The sequence below is a fragment of the Populus alba genome, chromosome 1 (assembly GCF_005239225.2).
Source record: "Populus alba chromosome 1, ASM523922v2, whole genome shotgun sequence".
Lineage (NCBI taxonomy): Eukaryota > Viridiplantae > Streptophyta > Magnoliopsida > Malpighiales > Salicaceae > Populus > Populus alba.
Genome location: NC_133284.1, coordinates 52373647 through 52397067, shown reverse-complemented (window position 1 = coordinate 52397067; position 23421 = coordinate 52373647). Strand labels below are relative to the sequence as shown.

The following is a 23421-nucleotide window of genomic DNA, read 5'->3' as shown; positions in this document are numbered from 1 at the left end:
AGTACTAAAGTTAGCCAACAAGATTATTGCACATGTGCAGTGTCGCGGCGATCGTCCACTCTTGTATGTATGTCTATCTGGCAAATATGAGGAGAAAAGAATTTCTTGTCTTTTATTAATGGAATGAGGGAATGAGAGTCGTTACCTAGTATTTTGATCACTAGAAGCACTAGCTGGTCTCAAAGATCGGGCATTGGGACTAGTTGCGTAAATGAAAGGTATTAGCACCCCAAATATGTCTTCTCTAAGGTAAGCTGCATTGTTTGATTGTCTGATATATGCTTAGGTTTCATTGTATTTCTAATTGTTGGGTTGTCTATGTTTTAAGAAAAATCCTTCTCAGTAAAGAGATCCTTATATTATCGAGTAAAAACCCAATCATTCTAGCATCAATAATTTTTTTTTTCTTTTTAATATCAAGAATATGTCTTACGTATAAGCGTGTAATCCTTTATATTAAGAGAAAACAAAATGGTTTTTTTTTTTGGAATTTTTGAAATATTGCCCTAGTTCTCATAACTTTAATAAACTGGTTATTAAAGCTAAAATGTATGCTAAAACATATTTTTTTGAAATTTTCTTTGTATGAAATTACAATATGATTTTGCTATAGAGACTTGGTCACATGCATGAAAACAATAAAAAAAATTTATAATTTTTGCAATGTTCTGATGAAAATTGGGTATTTTAATAATAGATTCATATTTTTATGATATAAAAATACAAACCAATATTAATCAAATTGGATAAAAAATACGCGAGAAAATCACTAATTTTTTCAAAATTAGTTTTTGAATTTTTTTGACTGGGTCGTGTTGTAACCCATTAATGGTTAGAAAAATTGATTAAGGAGGTTCAAACATACAAAGATTGAAATTTTAACAATATATACTTGAATGATGAGAGCTCTATTGGAAAAGAAAATTCAATTTGAGGAGAAAAGTCCAAAGTTAGATATTTATAGACTCAATTGGATTTTATTGAAGTTTTAATTGAATCTATAGAGGGTTTGATGGCATGCAAAATTGATTTTTAAGTCAATTTGAGCTTTAATTGGAAGAAATTAAAGTTTAGGATAAAATTATAATTTTAAATAGTTGATTTGGTCAAATCAGGTGCTTAATTGCATGAATATTGAAGTTTGGTGGCCACCTTGGGACTTCATGGCATAAATCCAAAACCAAGGACCAAACTGGAAAAGGTGTGTAAATATAGGGACTGAAATTGATCGAATCAGGGACCAAATTGAAGAAATTTAAAGTTTATTAATCAATTGAGGATTAAAATGCACAAATGCAAAACCAAGGACTAAAGTGAGAAAGGTAGCGAACTATAGGGGTGGCGATTGAAGTTGACAGGGATGCAATTGAATTGATTCTTAAAATCAAAATTACATTTGAGGACTTAAATGAATAGAGGATAAATTGAGGACTGATTTGGAAGTTGACGTGTTTTGGCGCCATATTTTATTTAAATGAAATGACACGTTTTATCCAAAACGATGCCGTTTCATGTAAAAAAAAAAAGGAATAAAACAATGTTGTTTTGAGTGACATTGTTCCTCCTCCTCTTTCCCTTGGACGTGCAACAGGGGAAGATAAATTTTTTTTTATGTCTTCTTTACTTCTTCCTGCCTCTCTCTCCCCTTGTGCCTTGCCAAAAATCCAAAGCTTGATGCCCCCTCATAACGAGAAACCCAGAGGCCGTGCCATGCAAGCGACGCCCGTTGGTCACCTCGTTCGGCGTTATGGTAAGGCAGGAAGACCCTGCTCCCCAAGCACACGATAGGGCGACAATAGGGACGCCCTCGCTCCCCTTTGCCCTATAAATACCACTCAATGCCAACAACATAGAGGAAGAAAGGAAAAAAAGGAGAAACTAGAGGAAAGAAAAAGGAAACAGATGGAAGAGAGAGAGAGAGGACAGAAGACAGGTTTGAAATAGGGGAGGGGATTTGAGATAGAAATAAACATGGAGAATAGGGAGCACATAAAAGGAAGCCGCTTGACAACGAGAGAGGAGAAAGCAAAACAAAACACCAGAAAAAATTATCATATGAAAGACTTGAATAAATGAATATGGATTGTTTATAATATTTGACTTGAAGGAATCATGATGAAAGACTTCCTTGTGATTCAAGAGGAGCAACCAGGATTGAATCTTCTGTTGGAGGAGGTCATGAGACAAGCGGAACAAGTGCGTAGTTTTTCCTCCCCTTTACACTTATACAATTTAAACTTTTTTTGGTGAATGAAATTACAATAATGTCATGTTCAATGTAAATAAAGTCTAGCGAATTATAAGATTAGCCTCTGCTAATGACATCCATGATAGGATTGTCGAGAAGTGAATTATAAGATTGGTTCGGCTAATGGCATCCGTGATAGGATTGTTGGTAAATGAATTATAAGATTAGCTTCGGCTAATGGCATGTATGATAGTATTGGCGGGAAATAAGTTATAAGATTAGCTTCGACTAATGACGTTCATGTTGGGATTCCTGGGAATGATTGATAAGGCTTGATTTGTAAACGGTACCCGTATTCAAATGACCCGGGAAAATTGATAAGTATAATTGCCTAAAAATTTTGAGGTTGGACTATGCAAAGTCACCCGGTTCATGTAAGTAAATAAGAGTTTTCAAATTAAGGATATGTAAATCATGAGTTGTAATTGGGTTTTAAATAATTTACAAGCAAATTATAAGTTGATTGTTAGAATTCCTATGGAATCGATAGAAAATTTATACTTCATTTATATACATTACAAGATCATTTATATTTCTTTTGTCAACATAATGATATGCTTATTAAGTTGTTTGTGTAACAGATCCATCTAATATCTAGGGAGATCATTAGTTTTGAGGACTCTGCTTGTTAAGCTTTTATAAATATTTAACTTAAGAATAATGGAATTAGTGAGATTGCGCAATATACTTTTTTTATAAACCTTGATGTATATAAAAATCTTAGCCCAACATGTAGCATGTTAGTTATGTAAACTCTGACATAATGAAAGAATCAAAACTCCTTAGTTATCCTAAAAATTAATCCTTTCGAAATTTTTAAGAATAATTATGTTATGTTTTAAATTTTCTCATTACATGTTAGTATCCTTTTTTCTTTTAGATTTTATAATATGATATGTGGGCAATGTCTATATTGAACTTTTTCATAGGATATATATATATATATATATATATATAGGGCAATGTTTATGTTGAAATAAGGTTCGGAATTATAGGACTTTGTTATGATAGATTGAATGAATAAATTGATAATAGTCGATATTTGGTAGAATTCTTTACAAAAAAAAAAAATTACCCTTGAATTAAGAACATATGTTAAGATCTTTTAGCTTTGATAAAATTGAATAGCCGAGACTGTTACATACAAGTCCTTTTTTTTTTAATCTGATATCAATCTAGTATAATAAACAATAAATAAATGTTTACAAGCTGATAAGACATTTTTCAAAAACAATTATATTATTATTTTTAGATCAACTTTTTAGGATAAAATTGTTTTTTTATCCTTAAACAGATAAAGCAAATCAAAACGTTGGTAAATCCTATATTGGTTTGTCCAAAACTTAATGTCATCTACATTGATTAGAAGATCACATTTTGAATATGTGAATTGATGATTATAGCACCAAATACAATACATAATCATTTTAGTCTTGATTGCCCTGCCTATGCAATATAGAATATTGTTAGAACCAAGATTTTAACCGATTATTTAGCACGAAGCCCTTCTTCTAGGCTACTTTAATTTTCTGGGACCTCGTCAATTATATATATAGTAAGAATGGTTGTTAAATTGGAAATAAATCCATGCAATTTTGGTTTGAGACTATTTTGGTTTGAGTCTTGGATCTTAAGTCTTTAAATAGCATTTTTTCAGATGTTGATGTGTATAGTAAGAATGGTTGTTAAATTGGAAATAAATCCATGCTATTTTGGTTTGAGTCTCGGATCTTAAGTCTTTAAATAGCATTTTTTGTAGTGTTTAATGTTAATAAGTTCATTATTAATGAGATATGGTGTAATCTAAACACAAGATAACATACCAAATTAAAAATAATTAGTTTGGAAATAAATCCATGACACAATAATAACATAATTATTTGTGTCTATATAAACATCATTCATAGAAACTCAAGTCATTACACAACAAGCAAAATACTGAAAATCTTGGAAAAACTCAAATTAAGTATTAAGATATGGAGAAGGTTTCTTTTTCAATGACATTCTTGTTCGTTTTGTTTGTCATCACAACTTGTAAGTGTTTTTTTTGTCCTTTCTCTTATTCTATATATGTATCCCACAATTTATTTCATTAAAAGACTAATAAAATAGTTCTCACAGGTGTTTCAATGTCGAACATACCAGCCGTCGAGGGAGGAGAAATTAAGCTAAATGTACCATGCGCCACAACCGCAACTTGCGAGCAAAAATCTTCTTGTCCAGGAGAGAGGATGGTTCTACGTTGTGTTAATAATTTTTGTCAATGTAACTGGTGATCATTTCATACTTTCTCATCTATTTGCTTCTAACAACAATAAAGAACTCAAGTCTTCCATAAGCAGGGAAGCTTAAATAAATGTTCATTTATTTTACAATAATAAATGTAGTGGTTTATCCGTTGTTTTAACTTTCATTAAACATAATAAAACTACCCCGAATTAAACCACTTATATATAGATGGCATGTCCGCGCGTTGTTGCGAGTTTATAAAACAAATGTATTTAATAGTATTATAATTGTGAAACATTGCAAGATAAGTAATAGAAACTAAAGGTATGATGAAGCGAATATTTCATGACGGGAAAAAAAGTTGTGTTGGTGATCAAAAACTTAGAGACTGAACAAAATGATTTGTAGCAATCTATAGTGTTTTGTGAGGAAAAATATAGCGCTTTTGTCACATAATTTAGCTTTTCTGTTAATAAAAAGCATAAACAAATACAAAGCTAAATTCTCTACCAACTTAATATTAAAAAAAATCGACAGATAATTTTGGAAGGATTTACCCATGAGGAAAAATGTTGTAACAATTGACAATGTTTTATGAGAAAAACTATAATGTTTTCTCCAATACAATCGACAAAGATAATTTTAGAAAAAATCATAAAAAAAAACTATTTAGATAAACATTGTAGCAATCTATATTGTTTTGTGAGGAAAACAACAACGCTTTCCCTATATGATTTAGTTTTATTGTAATTATAATTTTTAATCAACTCAATATAAAAAAAAACAATCGACAAAGATAATTTTGAAAAAATCATAAAACAATCATGTGGGAAAACACTACAACAATTCACAGTGTTCTAAAGAAAAAAAAATTACAATGCTAAATTTTCTATTAGCTTAATATATATAAAAAAAAATCAACAGAGACAATTTTTGATAAAATAAAATAAAATAAACACAAAAAAATAGGGACAAAAAAACCATGCTAGAAACACTATAGTAATTTACAATGTTTCATGATGAAAGCTACAGTGCTTCCCCACATAAGTTAGCCTTATTTGTAATGACTTATAATTATAATTCTCAACTAGCTTAATATTAAAAAAAAAAAAATTGACAAAGACAGTTTTGAAAAAATCATATTAAAAAAAGAACTATGTGGAGAGACTGTAGCAATCCATGGTGTTTTGTGAGGAAATCTACAATGTTTTTCCCACATGATTAAGCTTTATTACAAAGTTACATTAGAACCAGCTCAATATTTAAAAAATAACATCGACAAAGATAATTTTAGAAAAAAAGTTAAAAAAAAAGAAAAAACAAAAGAAACTAGAAAAATACCTTGTGATGAAAAACTATATCAATCCATGGTGTTTTGTGAGGAAAGTTATAGTATTTTCCCCACATCATTTAGCCTTACTTGTAATTTTAATTCTTTACCAATTTAATATTAAAAAATAAAAATTGACAAAGATAATTTTAGAAAAAAACATAAAAAAGAGAACAAACTGTGAGAAAAAACATTGTAGCAATTCACAATAATTTGCGAGGAAAGCTACATTGCTTCCCTTACATATTGTAACTGTAATTCTTAACCAACTCAATATAAAAATCAAAATTAGAAAAAAATACTATCGAGCACAAAGTAAATTAGTGTTTGAATGAACAATAATTTCACCAATATTTTAATTTTTTTGTTATTATATTATTAAAGTGTCCAAAGAAATTCCAAATAAAAGAGTCAAAAAAATCCCATTCAAAGAGAAAAAAAAAACTTAGTATTTTTATCAAAGGCACAAAAAAATCCCAATCAAATAGACAAACGAGCATCACATATTCATTTTTTTATCTTTACTCTCCTCCGATCTTTCAACCTCTCCTTCTATTTCCACGTCCCTATCTTATCTCAACCTTTCTTTTATTTCTGTCCTTCCTTTTCTTTTCTTTTAAGCCTTTTAACCTTTCCCTCTCCCACTTTTTATCCTTTCCTATGGGTAGATAAAGTTGAGCACGTGGCGACCATCTATTAGCTTTTTTTTTTTTTTTTTAATATTGTTATAGGTCAATCATATTACCTGAATGTGTGATACAGAGATGGCCATCATAATAATGTGTAAAAGTCTTTTCTCTTGTACTGGTGGATCCATTATAGCTATGCTAGCAGAACTCATGGTGGAACCAGTAGGAAGGCAGTTCCGTTACATGTTCTGTTTCAACAATTTTGCTCAAGAATTCAAAGAAAGAAAGGAGAACCTGGTTTCGGCAAAAGATCGTCTACAAGATGTTGTCAGAGCTGCCGAAAGGAATGCTGAAGAAATTTACAAAGATGTCAAAAAGTGGCTGGAAGATGCAAACAACGAAATTGAAGGTGCGAAGCCGTTGGAAAATGAAATAGGAAAAAATGGAAAATGCTTTACTTGGTGCCCAAACTGCATGCGACAATTCAAGTTAAGCAAGGCACTGGCCAAAAATTCGGAGACTTTCAGAAAACTTGGAGAAAGTAGCGAAAAGTTTACAAAAGTGGCCGCCAAACGTCCTCCTCAGCGCATAGAATTTCTAACATCAAAGGAATTCACGCCCTCAAAATCGTCAGAAGAAGCTTTGGAACAGAGTATGGAAGCTCTCAAAGATGACAACGTCAATATGATCGGACTGTACGGCATGGGTAAAACCACCTTGGTTAAAGAAGTGGGCAGGATAGCCACAGAGTCGCAGCTTTTTGATGAAGTTTTGATGGCTACGATGTCACAGAATCCAAATGTCATAGACATTCAGAACCGAATGGCAGATATGTTAGGTTTGAAAATTGAAGAAAACAGTAAAGAAGGGAGAGCAGATCGATTACGGCAGAGACTGAAGAAAGTGAGGAAGATGCTTATAACCCTGGATGATGTTTGGAAACATATTGACTTGAAATAGTAGGGATCCCATTTGGTGATAATCACAGGGGTTGTAAAATTCTTCTAACAACACGTCGTCGAGGCATATGTTCTTATATGGTGTGCCAGCAAATTGTGTTTTTAGGTCTCTTTTCTGAAGAAGAAGCATGGGATTTATTCAGAATCAATGCAGGTTTAGATGATGGGGGCTCTACCTTGAACACAGTGGCAAGGGATGTTGCGAGAGAATGCAACGGCTTGCCTATAGCACTTGCGACAATGGGAAGGGCTCTAAGAGATAAATCTGAAAATCAGTGGAGAAGAGTGTCTAAACAGCTCAAAAACTCTCAATTTCCGGACATGGAACAAATTGAAGAAAAAAATGCATATGCATGTCTTAAGTTGAGCTACGATTATTTGAAGTCCACGGAAACCAAGTTATGTTTCTTGCTATGCTGTTTATTTCCAGAAGATTACAACATTCCAGTCGAGTACTTGACGAGATATGCAGTTGGCTACGGGTTACATGGAGATGGGGAGCCCATTGAAGATGCCAGGGAACAAGTTCATGAGGCAATCAAAGACCTCAAAGCTTGTTGTTTGTTGTTGGGCACTGAAACTGAAGAACATGTGAGAATGCATGACTTGGTTCGTGACTTTGCTATTCAGATAGCATCATCAGAAGAATATGGATTCATGGTAAAGGCTGGCATTGGGTTGAAGGAGTGGCCAATGAGCAATAAAAGCTTTGAAGGTTGTACAACAATTTCGTTAATGGGCACTAAACTAGCAGAACTTCCTGAAGGATTGGTATGTCTACAGCTGAAAGTTCTATTATTAGAAGTGGATTATGGTATGAATGTTCCAGAGAGGTTCTTTGAAAGGATGAAAGAAATTGAAGTTTTGTCTCTGAAGGGAGGGTGTTTGTCATTGAAATCACTTGAACTCTCAACGAAACTTCAATCGTTGGTGTTGATCATGTGTGAATATGCATAATTCAAGTCAATATGTTTCCAAACATCATCCAGGATAATAAGCATCTTCTCCACTTGCTTCAGTCTCTGCCATAATCGATCTGCTCTCCCTTCTTTACTCTTTTCTTTAATATCCAGACCTAACTTATCTGCCAGTCGATCCTGGATATCTCTTTACTGCCTTCATTCCATCATGGTTGGCATAATTTGCGTCACAAACTAAATACTTGTCCTTTTGCTGCAGGGAGGGAAACAAATAAAATATCATTTGGGTAAGGCAGGAAATTATACTGAACATGAGTGAAGCAAACCAAGGGGTAAAAAAACAAGTTGAGAGAGAAGCAAACAAAACAGGAACAGGGACAGAAAAGAAGAGGGAGAGGGACCAGAGAGCACGAACAGAGAAAACAGAGTCAAGGAAAAGAACAACCAGAGGGAAAACAAACGAAAAGAGGAACAGAGAGAGCATCGTCCAATACACCATCATCTTCGGCGTCGTTCCAGGCAGCACCAGGTAACCTTCTTCAGTTTGAGTCTGTATTACACATTGCGAAGGTAATTATAATTACCTTCACACTGTGCAGCAACATATTGGCCAGCCAGGTCTCTGGCTTGAACTAGTAACCGGGCTGGATCCAATTTAGAAAACTGAGAGCGGGCTAGACCTGGACCTCATGCCCAGCCAGCCCAATCTCTTTTATTTTATTTTTTTTTGTTTTGATTTTTCACTAGCTAGCTCTCTTTTTTTATCTTAAAAAAATTCAAAAACATTCAAGAGCCATTTTAAATTTTAAATTTCAAAAACATTCAGCCAGGTCTCACATAGTTGGGCCGGGTGCGGCCCAGCTCATGTATTTGGACCGGGTCCAGCCCATTTCAAAAAAATTAAAAGAAAAAAATATTTTTCAATATTTGTGATCTCCCCACCTTTTGATTTATGCTTTTTTTTTTTGCTTAATATCAGTCTATATTTTATGTCGTAAAAATACAAATCTGGTATTAAAATATCCGATTTTCATCAAAACTTTCAAAACACAAAAAAAATTGAAAAAAAAAAGAAAAACAATTGGGGGGGGCAAACAACGACTCATCTTGAAGAAATTGGGGACAAACATGGTCAAGAGCCTCAACACAATTCAACATTTCTGCAAAAGCTTTTGTGGGAAGGCTGACCGAAAAGGAATTGCATCACAGTTGTAGAATGGTATTTGCAAACAGTCCTCCACGCAGACACTTTACCAATTATAATTTAGTCTTTATAATTTGATAACAATAATGAATTAATCCCATAGTTTCAATAACTATATGTTTAATTCTTATATTTTTAAAATGACATATAGTTTAATTAGTTCTTTTCCAATTAATATTGTTTTTCTTCATTCTTGAAAAATAGAATAAGGAAAAGAAAAGTATGCAGTTCGGGAAACTTCATTAGGAAGGAAGGCATTTTTTAGAGAAAAATATATTAAATGGAGGGTGGTTGACACTGTTAATAGACTGTTTAATTATCCATGATACTTTGAGTACTAAATAATTAATTTTAATAAATTACAAGGCTAAGTTATAATTAAATCTTCATTAGCATAGAAGACTTTATTATTTGTTTTTTGAAGGAGAATTTGTACATGAAACAATATTTATTATTCCTTTATTTAGGAACTTATAATTCAAATTTGGTTTTAAGAATATATAAAGGATTCAAATTCCGTGTCTGAAAAAACAAAAGACTCAATATTCCACATGCGAAATTAAGTTAGTAAAATGAAAGAAAAGAAAATTATTTATACTTTGGACCACAAAAATTACATATAGCTGAAAATCTCAGTTACAGCAGCAGTTCAATTGTTTGGTGGGAATTCGTCAAGATTGCTTCATTTGGACTTGTGGTTGTGTTTGGTTATTGTTTATTGTTTAGGGGAAGAGGGTTCTGTTTATTGTTTTCTAGCTACTAGTCTTTTTCTCTCATTGATTGTTTTCTACTTGTTTTTTATCAAGTAATAATCTCTTATTTTGTTCTACTGAAATTCTTGACGTTTTGGCTCTTTTTTCTTGCCTAGAAAGTTGAGGGAAATTATGGTCATATCACTCTATCATCCTCTTTTCCATACTAATTTTCATCTCCAATAAGGGCCCCCTACGTTACCTTACCTTCTTCCTTCTTTGTCCCGTTCCTTTCTTTCTTCTTTCATCATGCCGTGAGTTTAGGGGTGTTTTTAATTCTTCCTTCTATGTCCCATTCCTTTCTTTCTCCGATCCTTTAATGCATGCCGTGAGTTTAGGGGTGTTTTTAATTCTTCCTTGTATGTCCCATTCCTTTCTTTCTCCGATCCTGTAATGCATTAGTTCTATGTCCCATTCCTTTCTTTCTCCGATCCTTTAATGCATGCCGTGAGTTTAGGGGTTTTTTTAATTCTTCCTTTTATGTCCCATTCCTTTCTTTCTCCTTTTATCATGCAATAAGGAGTTGTTTTTTAAAATATTTTAAAAAAAAATCCCAATCAAAGGACATCACATATTCATACTCTCCTCCGATCTTTCAATGTCTTCTTCCGTTTCAGCCTCTCTCAACGTCTCCTTCTACTTCAACGTCCCTTTTTTTTAGGTTAATTATATTTGTTGTTGGAAGCGAGCTGGTATCATCCATGGAGACGTCTAAGTGATTATCCTGAACCTTTCATTCGTTTCTTTCTTTGTTAGGTGAGTACTTTTACACATTATATTTTTTATTATTATTTGTTTGTCACTGTCTCTATATTATCTTAATTATGTCATCAAAATGCATTTTTAATGGGAACTATTTTATTGTTACACATACCTTGCCTTGTTGCTTTTGAAGCTGGATTCCATACAGAGCTGAAGGCCTTCTCCTTTTCTTCCTCCCGCTATTTCATTGAGCAATCAGTACCAGTGCCTTTCGCACATATTTTCCCAAATTAAGGTAATGATATTCCTATTCCCATTCTCTTTGCGCCTGTTTTACTTGTAGTGACTCACCCTCACGTTATGTATCCTTATTTCTTTGATTTTCAGACCTGCGGAAAATGGCTCTCGAAACTGCTGGTGGATCCATTATAGCTATGCTAGCAGAACTCATGGTGAAACCAGTAGGAAGGCAGTTCCGTTACATGTTCTGTTTCAACAATTTTGTTGAAGAATTCAAAGAACGAAAGGAGAACCTTGCTTTATCACTAGATGGTCTGCAAAAAGATGTCGAAGCTGCTGAAAGGAATGCTGAAGAAATTAAGAAAGGTGTCAAAAAGTGGCTGGAAGATGCAAACAACGAAATTGAAGGTGCGAAGCCCTTGGAAAATGAAATAGGAAAAAATGGCAAATGCTTTACTTGGTGCCCAAACTGCATGCGACAATTCAAGTTAAGCAAGGCACTGGCCAAGAAGTCGGAGACTTTCAGAAAACTTCGAGAAATTAGCGAAAAGTTTAAAATAGTGGCCCACAAAGCTCCTCCTCAGCCCATAGAATTTCTCCCATCAAAGGAATTCACGCCCTCAGAATCCTCAAAAGAAGCTTTGAAACAGATCATGAAAGCTCTCAAAGATGACAACGTCAATATGATCGGACTGTACGGCATGGGAGGGGTGGGTAAAACCACCCAGGTGAAAGAAGTAGGCAGGAGAGCCAAAGAGTTGCAGCTTTTTCCTGAAGTTTTGATGGCTACGGTGTCCCAGAATCCAAATGTCACAGACATCCAGGATCGACTGGCAGATAAGTTAGGTCTGGATATTAAAGAAAAGAGTAAAGAAGGGAGAGCAGATCGATTATGGCAGAGACTGAAGCAAGTGGAGAAGATGCTTATTATCCTGGATGATGTTTGGAAACATATTGACTTGAAAGAGATAGGGATCCCATTTGGTGATGATCACAGGGGTTGTAAAATTCTTCTAACAACACGTCTTCAAGGCATATGTTCTTCTATGGAGTGCCAGCAAAAAGTGTTTTTAAGAGTCTTACATGAAGATGAAGCATGGGATTTATTCAGAATCAATGCAGGTTTACGTGATGGGGACTCTACCTTGAACACAGTGGCAAGGGAGGTTGCGAGAGAATGCAAAGGCTTGCCTATAGCACTTGTGACAGTGGGAAGGGCTCTAAGAGATAAATCTGCAGTTCAGTGGGAAGTAGCGTCTAAACAGCTCAAAGACTCTCAATTTCCGCGCATGGAACAATTTGATGAAAAAAAAAATGCTTTTACATGTCTTAAGTTGAGCTATGAAAATTTGAAGCACAAGGAAACCAAGTTATGTTTCTTGCTATGCAGTTTATTTCCAGAAGATTATGACATTCCAATTGAGGACTTGATGAGATATACAGTTGGCTATTGGTTAAATCAAGATGAGGAGCCCATTGAAGATGCAAGGAAACAAGTTTATGTGGCAATCGAAAACCTCAAAGATTGTTGCATGCTGTTGGGCACTGAAACTGAAGAGCATGTGAAAATGCATGACTTGGTTCGTGACTTTGCTATTCAGATAGCATCATCAGAAGAATATGGATTCATGGTAAAGGCTGGCATTGGGTTGGAGAAGTGGTCAATGAGCAACAAAAGCTTTGAAGGTTGTACAACAATTTCGTTAATGGGCAATAAACTAGCAGAACTTCCTGAAGGATTGGTATGTACACGGCTCAAAGTTCTATTATTAGAAGTGGATTATGGTTTGAATGTTCCTCAGAAGTTTTTTGAAGGGATGAAAGAAATTGAAGTTTTGTCTCTGAAGGGAGGGCGTTTGTCATTGCAATCACTTGAACTCTCAACGAAACTTCAATCGTTGGTGTTGATCTGGTGTGGATGCAAGAACCTCATTTGGTTGAGAAATATGCAGAGACTTAAGATTCTTGGTTTTATACATTGCTTATCCATTGAAGAATTACCTGATGAAATAGGAGAGCTCAAGGAGTTAAGGTTGTTGGATGTGAGAGGTTGTCGAAGACTAAGAAGGATCCCTGTGAATTTGATTGGAAGGTTGAAGAAGTTAGAAGAGCTGTTGATCGGGGGTCGCAGCTTTGAGGGATGGGATGTTGATGGATGTGACAGCACAGGAGGAATGAATGCAAGCCTAAAAGAACTAAACTCATTGTCTCGTTTAGCTGTATTATCATTGAGGATACCGAAGGTTGAATGCATTCCCAGAGATTTTGTTTTTCCCAGCTTGCTCAAATATGATATAAAATTATGGAATGCTAAAGAATATGATATAAAGCTTAGGGATCAGTTTGAGGCAGGACGATACCCAACCTCGACAAGATTAATTTTGGGAGGTACATCCTTAAATGCGAAGATATTTGAGCAGTTGTTTCCTACAGTGTCTCAAATTGCTTTTGAGAGTTTAGAGGGTTTAAAAAATATAGAATTGCTCTCTAATCAGATGACCCAAAAAGGCTTCTTACATAAATTAGAATTTGTAAAAGTGAGGGATTGTGGGGATGTTTTCACTCTATTTCCAGCAAAACTGCGGCAAGTTTTGAAAAATCTAAAGGAGGTGATTGTTGATAGCTGTAAATCAGTGGAGGAGGTATTTGAATTGGGTGAGGATGATGAAGGAAGCAGTGAGGAGAAGGAGTTGCCGTTGCTGTCATCTATAACACTGTTACAGCTGTTATGGTTACCTGAGCTCAAATGCATATGGAAGGGATCCACCAGACATGTCAGCCTTCAAAATCTAAATCTTCTGGATTTGTATTCTCTCGACAAACTGACATTTATCTTCACAGCGTCCCTTGCTCAAAGTCTGCCAAAGCTAGAAAGACTTGACATAAGTGATTGCGGTGAATTGAAGCATATTATCAGAGAGGAGGATGATGAAAGGGAAATAATTCCAGAGTCTCCTGGCTTCCCAAAATTAAAAAATATCTTCATAGAAGACTGTGGTAAACTGGAATATGTCCTCCCAGTCTCTGTGTCTCCAAGTCTTCTGAACCTGGAAGAGATGCGGATTTTTAAAGCTCATAATTTAAAGCAAATATTTTACAGTGTAGAAGATTGTCTCAACAGAGATGCCATTATCAAGTTCCCTAAGCTAAGAAGACTGTCTCTTTCAAATTGCAGCTTTTTTGGTCCAAAGAATTTTGCTGCCCAATTGCCTTCTTTGCAAATTCTAGAAATTGATGGCCACAAAGAATTGGGAAATTTGTTTGCACAGCTCCAAGTACGTCCTTTATATTTCTCCAATAATTTTTTTCCTTTTTAATTTAAATTGTCAACTTCAATACATGTTGATTTCTTCCTTTATATTTCTGAAACTGAAGTAATTGATAAATGGAGATAAATCCTTTAGCCATCCACTAAATTTAAAAGGAGTTGTCTAACGGCATCATTCCTTGTCTCTTGATGCAGGGCTTAAGAAGTAAGAAATTAATTATTGTAATGAAATGATATCTAGATTTTTCAATCTTTATTCCAAGTTTGAGTGAAATTGAGGCTCTTCCCCCAATTAATGGAAGTATTTGTAGAGGAAGATAAATTAACCTCCATTTGCTAATATTGAGTCTCTTTCAGTCCTGCAACTTCTGATTTCATATTCCCATGCCCTATTGCCATGTCTACTTATATCCTTTTGTTGATAAGTTTTTGGCTGAAGTATTGGGGACAATTCGTTCATCTATTTATCAAAATTATACTTGGAAACATTATGCTTGGAACCCTTGCCTGACATGTTACCAAAATTATACTTGGAAACATCTATTTACCAATATATGTTACATATTCCAAAGTGCACAAAATTTATTAGGAATTATATATTACAATTTGGTATCCTTATTTTCTTTCTATGTAGGGGTTGACAAATTTGGAAACATTACGCTTGAGCTTCTTGCTGGTGCCTGACATTAGGTGTATATGGAAGGGTCTTGTGCTGAGCAAATTAACTACTTTGGAGGTGGTTAAGTGTAAGAAACTGACAAATGTATTCACATGTAGCATGATTGTCAGTCTAGTTCAACTGGAAGTTCTAAAGATATTATCCTGTGAGGAATTAGAGCAAATCATTGCTAAGGATGATGATGAAAATGACCAGATATTGTTAGGAGATCATCTCCGATCTTTATGCTTTCCCAAATTGCGTCAAATTGAGATTAGAGAATGCAACAAGTTGAAGAGTCTCTTCCCAATAGCCATGGCTTCAGGTCTCCCAAATCTCCGAATACTTAGAGTAACAAAATCATCTCAATTATTGGGAGTATTTGGGCAGGAAGATCATGCTTCACTTGTCAACGTTGAGAAGGAGATGGTGCTTCCTAATCTGTGGGAGCTGTCGCTAGAACAATTATCAAGTATTTTCTGTTTTAGTTTCGGATGGTGTGATTATTTCTTATTCCCTCGTCTGGAGAAGTTGAAGTTCTATCAATGTCCAAAGCTGACCACAAAATTTGCTACTACACCAGATGGTTCAATGAGTGCTCAATCAGAGGTGTTGCTGATTTGACTTGATTTCTTGCCTCTGTTTTTAGTGTGTTTGTTTCTTGTTTCGCTCAATAATAGGATTTATAACTTAAAATGAATTGGTTTACAGGTATCCGAAGTAGCTGAAGATTCAAGCATTAATAGAGAGTGGACCAGAAATAAAGGGTGGAAAGAAGATGGAGACTCGTGTCTTTGAGTTGTGAATATATTTGGACTTGATGTTGTACTATTTGTTCAAAAGTTTGATATCATGTTTTCCTAGCAGAACAATCTCATGTTGAATGGCAATTCAGATACCTTGCTGGCTTTTGCTAGAGATTCTAAATATTCCTTTGATTTCTATTTGTTTGCTGCTTACAAACCCTTTCATAAGCTACATGCCTAGTCTGGTAGCTTTTGTGAAACCTAAAGCTTATAGATTTTAAATCTCAGACCATACTGTAGGACACAATCTGTAGGAAAATTGTTGAATTGATGTCTCAAGAAGCTACTGATGTGGAGCTTGCTGATGTGGATGCTGATAAGAGTTTTAGATTTAATAAAACACTTATTGATTTGAAATTGTTAAGATCTATTAAGATTGACATAAATCTTCTTTATTTTGTTATGATATTCTTAGATTATGTAACGTAACAAGAACAAATTGAGCAGCTTGTTACTTGCATTTATGTTTCTCTTGTTGCTTAAATAAGACCTCTAATGATCAATAAAGTTGTGAAGTTTTCAGAACAAGTGTGTTAATTGTTAGCCTCTGCATTTTATTCTATCAAAATCCTTCAAATTGGTATAAGTGCATATTCCTTTCTTGAGAGATCAGTGAGGTTGAGAGAGCTTAAACACATATCATCCTTCAAAAAACCCAACCAATGCAAAATGAGTTTTGTTGTTACCCAATTTTTGACCCGTTTTTTTGATAAAATTTTTGAAAAATCCAAAAATAGCGAAAAAACAACGAAAATCCAAAAAAAATATGTTTTTAATATATTTGCATCATTTTTAGCATTTTCAACGTCGTCTAAAAAAAAAAATTTAAATTTTCAAAGGTCTTTTGAACTCGTTCAACTTTTCAAGCGTTATTTTTTAAAATCATTGATTTTCCTCATTAAGTCGACGTTGATATTACTCGTTTTAAAAAAATACAAAACAATTAAGAAAAATCAAATTTAAAAAAACAGAAAGGGACTAATTTTGAGGCCCAATTAACATTTTACCTATAAATAATGATCCACAACTCACACAAAAGAGGGGTAGGGGCAATTTTGAAACATTAGAAAAAAAAATACAAAAAAAAACCCTAAACCGTAAACCTATCTCTAACCAAATAGCCCCGCCCCCCCCCCCTTTTTGGATTTTTTCTCTCCAAAGCCGCCACTCTCCCCTCCCTTCACACAACCTCTCGACCACAACCTCACCCTCCTCTCCTGAACTAGCCTCCTCCCTTTTGGCCAAAATGAGAGAGAAACAAAGCCAGCCGTCCCTCCTCTCCCTCTTAGTCATTTGTTCCTTCTCCCTCTCTTAGCCATCACCAGATCCTCCCTCTCTCACCCGAACAACCCCACTGCATACACTAGCCATCCCTCTCTTGCTCTAGCCCTTGCATTTCCTTTCTTGTTACAACCTCCACACAACAAACTTCGATCTGCCTTCAGCCGGCCACACACCCGACCTTCCCCTTCTCAACTACTTTCCTCTCATCTTCAACCTTCCACCTGACAGACTCAACATCCCATTCTCCTGAACCAGCTGCCAACTCATGAAGACCCGGCGATCCCCATTCTCTTCTTCATCTCCCAGTAGATTGGCCTCCCTCCCTGAGCTATCTCATTCCCCTACAAACGAAAGACAGTAGCCCGCGGACCCTCGTCCTCGGTCAGACCAGACATAAGCCTAGTAGTCGCGGCCTACTTGGTCTTGCCGCCACCTGAAACATAGAACGACAATAAAAAAGGAATAAAAAACAGATTTGAAGAAGGAGAACATAATGCTTTAAACATATCGAGAAAATACCCAAATAAAATTGACTACCTGTGTTTTTCTTCTTTTGGAGGTGACGGTGGGTGACACCGTCGGTGTAGGAAGATAGAGAGGAAAAAGACGTTCCCGATCCATCGGTTTGGCAGCCTTCACCGCCGGTGGTGCGAGAACCCACTCGTTGCCAGGGACAGTGGCGCGTGGAGCAACGCGCTGCCAGTGTTCTAGCACTGTTCCCTAGGATTTATTTATGTTTTTTTTGTAATTTTCAAACATTGCTGTGTATATTTAGATTACTGTTTGATTTATTTTGAACTTTTAATATTTTGTAACATGGAAATGTGGTGTGAATGAGAAAATTATAGTAAAAAAGGGGTGTGTTGTGTGTTTTTTTTTTTTTTATTTTTATGTATGTTATTGAATTATAATATATATATATATAGTGAAAGTGAATGTGTTGTTTGTTTTTTTTATGGATGTCTTTTTTTTTATGATAAAATCGCAAAGAATAAAGAAGAATTTAATATTTTGATTTGCTCATGGTCAAGAATTATGAACTTATATGTAAGTCGTATTTCTAATATACGATGAAAAGACAAAATTTTTAAAATTTCTTTAACACATCAAAGCCACGAAGCAGCTTACCTCATGTAAGGTGCATTAGGGGTGCTAATACCTTCCCTAACCACAACCAATCCTTCACTCGTGAATCTCTAACAAGACTAGTACACTCGAGTTTTCTAGTAGCCCTTAATTAAATATTAGGTGGCGACTCCTAAGAACAAATCAAGCAAACAAACAAAAATCGCCAATGGACACCACGTGGGTGACGTGTGACAAGTTCAGAAACCTCTGTGATTGTGATGGCACCACCAGTGTTTGATGGAACAAATTATCAAGTGTGGGTTGTTCGAATGGAAGCTTACCTTGATGCTAATGATTAGTGGGAAGCCATTGAAAATGCATATATGGTTCCTCCTTTGCTTGACAATCCAACTATAGCTCAAATGAAAAATCACAAGGAGAGTAAGTAAAGGAAATCAAAGGCAAAAGCTAGCTTATTTGTAGTTGTTTCTTCTTCAATCTTCACCAGAATTATGACATTGAAAACAACAAATGAAATTTGGAACTTCCTGAAAAAGGAGTATGAAGGAAATGAATGAGTGAAGGGCATACAAGTTCTAAATCTAATTAGAGAATTCGAGATGCAAAGAATGAAGGAATCAGAAACCATCAAGGATTACTATGACAGATTCTTGACATTGTAAACAAAGTAAGGCTTCTTGGTACTGATTTCTCTGATTTTAGAATTGTTCAAAAACTTTTTGTCACAGTTCCTGAAAAATTTGAAGCTACAATATCATCAATAGAAAATTCAAAGGATGTATCAAGCATCACTCTGGCAAAACTACTAAATGCACTATAGGCTCAAGAATAAAAAAGACTTATGAGACAAGCAGGTTTTGTGGAAGGTGCTTTTTTCTGCTAGATCACATAACAACATACAACAAAGAAACATAAATAATAGCAATAACAACAAAGCATTTCCATCATGTCCTTATTGCAAAAAATCCAATCATCCACAAAGTAGATGCTAGTGGAGGCCAAATATAAAATGTCACAAGTGTGGTCATTTATGACATATTGAAAAGGTATGCAAATCTCAACAACAACAACAACAAGGAGAAGTCAAAACTGTTGTTGAACAACATGAAGAAGAACAACTGTTTATGGCATTATGCTTTGTTACTAGTAGCTTGATAGGGAGCTGGCTTATAGATAGTTGTTATACCAGCCACATGACCTATGGTCAAGAGCTTTTCAAAAAGCTTGACAGAACTACCATTTCTAAAGTAAGAATTGGAAATGGAGCATTTCTAGCAGTAAAGGGCAAAGGAATAGTTTCAATCAAAGGCAACAGAGGTTTAAAATTAATTTATGATGTCTTATATGTTCCTGAAATTAATCAAAATGTTTTAAGTGTTAGTCAGTTGCTGGAGAAAGGATATAAGGTGTTGTTTGAAGACAAGTTTTGCTTGATTACTGATGCACAAAGCAAAGAAGTGTTTAAAGTTCAAATGGAAAGTAAAAGCTTTGCCTTGAATTTTACGGAAGAAGAGCAAGTTGCAATACATAAAGAAAATAGTAGTACAATGCTTTGAAATAGAAGATTGGGGCATTTTCATCATACAGCTCTACTTTTTATGAAGAAGAACAATCTTGTGAAAGGCTTACTTGATTTAGAAGAAGAACTTCCTTCGTGTGTAGCCTACCAGTATGGGAAGCAGACAAGACTTCCTTTTCCACAAAATAAAACCTGGAGAGCTACATAGAAATTATAGGTAGTGCATACTGATGTGGGAGGACCTCTGAAAACACCATCATTGAATGGCAGTAAGTATTACATTGCTTTCATTGATGGTCATACAAGATTATGTTGGATTCATTTCATTAAGTATAAGTATGAAGTTGCTAACATCTTTCATAAGTTTAAAGCTTAGGTCGAAAAACAAAGTACATACAAAATGCAGGTGATTAGATCAGACAATGGAATAGAATATACCTCAGAGAAATTCAACAAGTTCTGTCAAAATGAAGGCATTGAGCACCAGCTGACAGCACCCTATACCCCTCAACAAAATGGGGTGGTTGAGAGGAAAAACATAACACTCATTTAGATGACAAGATGTTTATTACATGACAAAGGGCTGCCAAAGAATTTATAGGTTGAGGCTACAAACACATCAGTTTTCCTATTGAACAGATTGCCAATAAAAGCTCTGCAACAAAAGACTCCATTTGAAGCATGGTATGGCTATAAACCAAAGTTGCAAAATTTAATAACTTTTGGTTGTCTTTGTTTCTATTATATTTCGCAGGTTAAGAGAGACAAACTTGATAAAAGGCAGAACCTAGGATCTTTGTAGTCTATAGTTCAGTTTCAAAAGTCTACATGATTTATCTTCCTTCTTTGAATCTTTTCCCCAATTCTCATTTGAAAATGGACACTACTCTTGAAAAGTTGAAAAGGTATTTTCCCACTTTGCCTCCAAATGCGATTACAAAAATTTACCGTGCTAGGTGTGCAAGATTGAGGTTGTTAATGAATCATGGAATTCCTGAAGATATTTGCTGGCTAATTGAAGCAAAGGTCCGCTTATCAAGTGAGTCCTCCAATTCTTTCATTTCACACATGCCTAGAACAAGTAAAATCACTTTTGCAAAGAAACGTCATGCAAAATGACTGAAAGTCTGTCACAGATGTGCCAAATGGACTTGTAATGTGACATGTCGTTCTTTAGAAATGGTATCTGTAAACCGTGAAGATAAAATACAATTCATTAAGGATGGCCTGAGTAAGGGGTCTTTAGATAATCTTCTGTTGACCCTTGAGACGCATCCTAGTGGAGATGTGCATCGTGCAATTCATGATTTATGACCGCAATTCCATAAAGAACATGCTCGACTTAGTCTTGGAAATCTGACTAAAAAAGACCCTGTTTGCCAGTTTTTAAGAAAACTGGATGGGAAGCCTATCCCCAACCCATAGAGGGTGTTTAAGCCGTTCTTGGATGTAAAACCAAGGGAAGATGTGAGCCACAATCACAACTACCTGTACATACACATGCTTTTTCAAAATAAATAATTAATAAAGAGAGAGAGAGAGAGAGAGTGTGTGTGTGTGTGTGTGTGACTACAGCTAGCCTACATATAGGTGGTATGATTGCATTTTCAATTTCTCATCTATAAACTATTATCTTCCTTCTCTTCATTTCTACTCAACCTATATATTCATCAAATATAGAAATGTGTAGAAATGACAGGTTCCTCAAGTCATCACATAAGAAATATTTGTGTTTTTGGTGGATCCAGTCCTGGGAAAGAAAATGAGTTTTTAGAATAAGCAAATCATCTTGGTTAGGTACTAGCTGAGAGAAAGATTCATTTAGTGTATGGGGGAGGCAGCCTTGGGTTAATAGGAGGTGTGTCAATGGCTGCATTTTTAGGAGGCAATCAAGTTTTACGGGTTGTCCCCAAAGCTTTAGCAAATGGGGACATCATTGAAAAAACAATTAGAGAGGAACTACAGGTCCCTACAATGTCTGATTGACTGAATGTCATGTTTAACCATGTTGATGCCTTTATTGCCTTACCAAGTGGTCTTGGCACATTGGAAGAGATCTTTCATATTTCCTCTTGGGCCCAACTGCACATGCACCATAAACCTATAGGTTTGTTAAATGTTAATGGTTTCTATGATAAATTGTTGTCTTTTCTTGATCAAGTTGTGGAACAGGAATTTCTAACATCTTCAGCACGACAAATCATAATAGCAACTACTACTGCTGAACAATTGATTGACCAACTACAATCTTACATCTCTGTCATTAATCTCTGCATGAGTCGCCTAGATTGTTCAACTAAGAAAAGCTGTAAAAAGCTCAGATTAGATTTGAGCCTTCATTTGTGAAACCTTGTGTCTTTTGGTTTTATTAATAGTATATTATTTTGTTTGGTTACTTCTTATATTTGTTTAAGCGTGTTTCAGGTTTCTCAGTGTTCGTTGTTTCAGGTGATGTCTTCTATAATCTATCTTTCTACCTTAGGACATTGAGGACAATGTCTCATTTTGGTTGGGGGGGGAGGGTAGTAGTAAAAAAAAAAAAACTAACTTACTAACTGTTTTTGCTATTATTAAAACCATTTGACAAAATTATTATTAGGATGGCAGAGCAAGGAGGAAATTTTATTGACTCTTGAGACGCATCTTAGTAAGTATCATTACCAAGGTCTATTGACATGACCAAAAAATTGATGTCTTCTCCCAAGTGCAGGAATGTCAAAGTAATAAATAACCCGGCAAGATCGGGGTCGAACCACAGAGAGGTTAATTGTATAAATTATAAATAACAAGACAACAACAACAACAACAATAATAATAATACTCAGTACGTGGCGTTGTTATACCTGAGAATGATCTAAAAGATCGGGTCATAGGTTTCCAGCCTATATACTGAGTTTATGAAAAGATCAAAGAGATATATTATATAATATAAACAGAATGTAAATAATAATAATAATAATAATAATAATAATAATAATAGTAGTAATAATAATAATAATAATAGTAATAATAATAATAATAGTAGTAGTATTAGTAGTAATAATAATAATAATAATAATAATAATAATAATAAAAGAAGAAGATGAAGAAATTAATGAGAACTTTGAGATGAAAGATTAATGTAAGAATTAAACAATGATAAAAACTAATGTCAAGGTTAGAGGATCCACTAATGGTATTTCAAACAAGTATAGTATAAACTCTTATTATTCAATTGGAAACCACACACAAAGGAGGTTCCAATCGGATGATTTCTCATTAATAGCTCATTATAAATTATTAACATGATCATATTAATTATCTTATTTACATAACACCAAACTTTTAAATATTGTCAGGAATTCATGATGCTAACTTATGTTGACAACAAATCAAGTTCTTTTCATAGTCCAGGTGTAGGTAATACCATACGGTTGGGCTATGAGAGTGCCAAGCATTTGTTGTACCAAGTGTTATACAACACAAATCTAGATTAACCATTTAACAAGCAAGGTATTAAGAATTAGTAAGATAAAAAGATAAGACATGTTAATATTAAACATTAAGGTCCATGTTGAGTTTACACCATACTTGTTCTTACACCA

The 23421-nt window shown here is 34.7% G+C and overlaps 2 protein-coding genes across 3 annotated transcripts; both read left to right on the top strand.

The window, feature by feature from the left end:
- The first annotated feature begins 6571 nt into the window (after positions 1-6571).
- LOC118048985 (probable disease resistance protein At4g27220) lies at positions 6572-8352 on the top strand. The gene is made up of 2 exons (XM_035058835.1): positions 6572-7274; positions 7502-8352. The coding sequence occupies exons 1-2, from the start codon at positions 6572-6574 to the stop codon at positions 8350-8352; spliced, it is 1554 nt and encodes a 517-aa protein (XP_034914726.1).
- LOC118048992 (disease resistance protein At4g27190) lies at positions 6593-16212 on the top strand. Of its 2 annotated transcripts, XM_073407123.1 has the most exons (6): positions 6593-8844; positions 10933-11027; positions 11182-11268; positions 11361-14488; positions 15116-15748; positions 15851-16212. In XM_073407123.1, exons 4-6 carry the CDS (start codon positions 11372-11374, stop codon positions 15935-15937), a joined length of 3837 nt encoding a protein of 1278 aa, XP_073263224.1. In that variant the 5' UTR covers positions 6593-8844; positions 10933-11027; positions 11182-11268; positions 11361-11371; the 3' UTR covers positions 15938-16212. The 2 variants fall into 2 exon arrangements, with proteins under 2 accessions (XP_073263224.1, XP_034914733.1); XM_035058842.2 differs by lacking the exon at positions 6593-8844 and having other exon boundaries at positions 8865-11027; positions 11167-11268.
- The last annotated feature ends 7209 nt before the right edge of the window (positions 16213-23421 follow it).

Excerpts from the sequence above, each read along its gene's own strand:
- LOC118048985 (XM_035058835.1), top strand. The coding sequence starts at position 6,572 with ATGGCCATCATAATAATGTGTAAAAGTCTTTTCTCTTGTACTGGTGGA. Across the intron at positions 7,275-7,501 it reads CCGAATGGCAGATATGTTAG|GTCTCTTTTCTGAAGAAGAA; the intron begins GTTTGAAAATTG and ends TTGTGTTTTTAG.
- LOC118048992 (XM_073407123.1), top strand. The coding sequence starts at position 11,372 with ATGGCTCTCGAAACTGCTGGTGGATCCATTATAGCTATGCTAGCAGAA. Across the intron at positions 14,489-15,115 it reads ATTTGTTTGCACAGCTCCAA|GGGTTGACAAATTTGGAAAC; the intron begins GTACGTCCTTTA and ends CTTTCTATGTAG. Across the intron at positions 15,749-15,850 it reads CAATGAGTGCTCAATCAGAG|GTATCCGAAGTAGCTGAAGA; the intron begins GTGTTGCTGATT and ends ATTGGTTTACAG.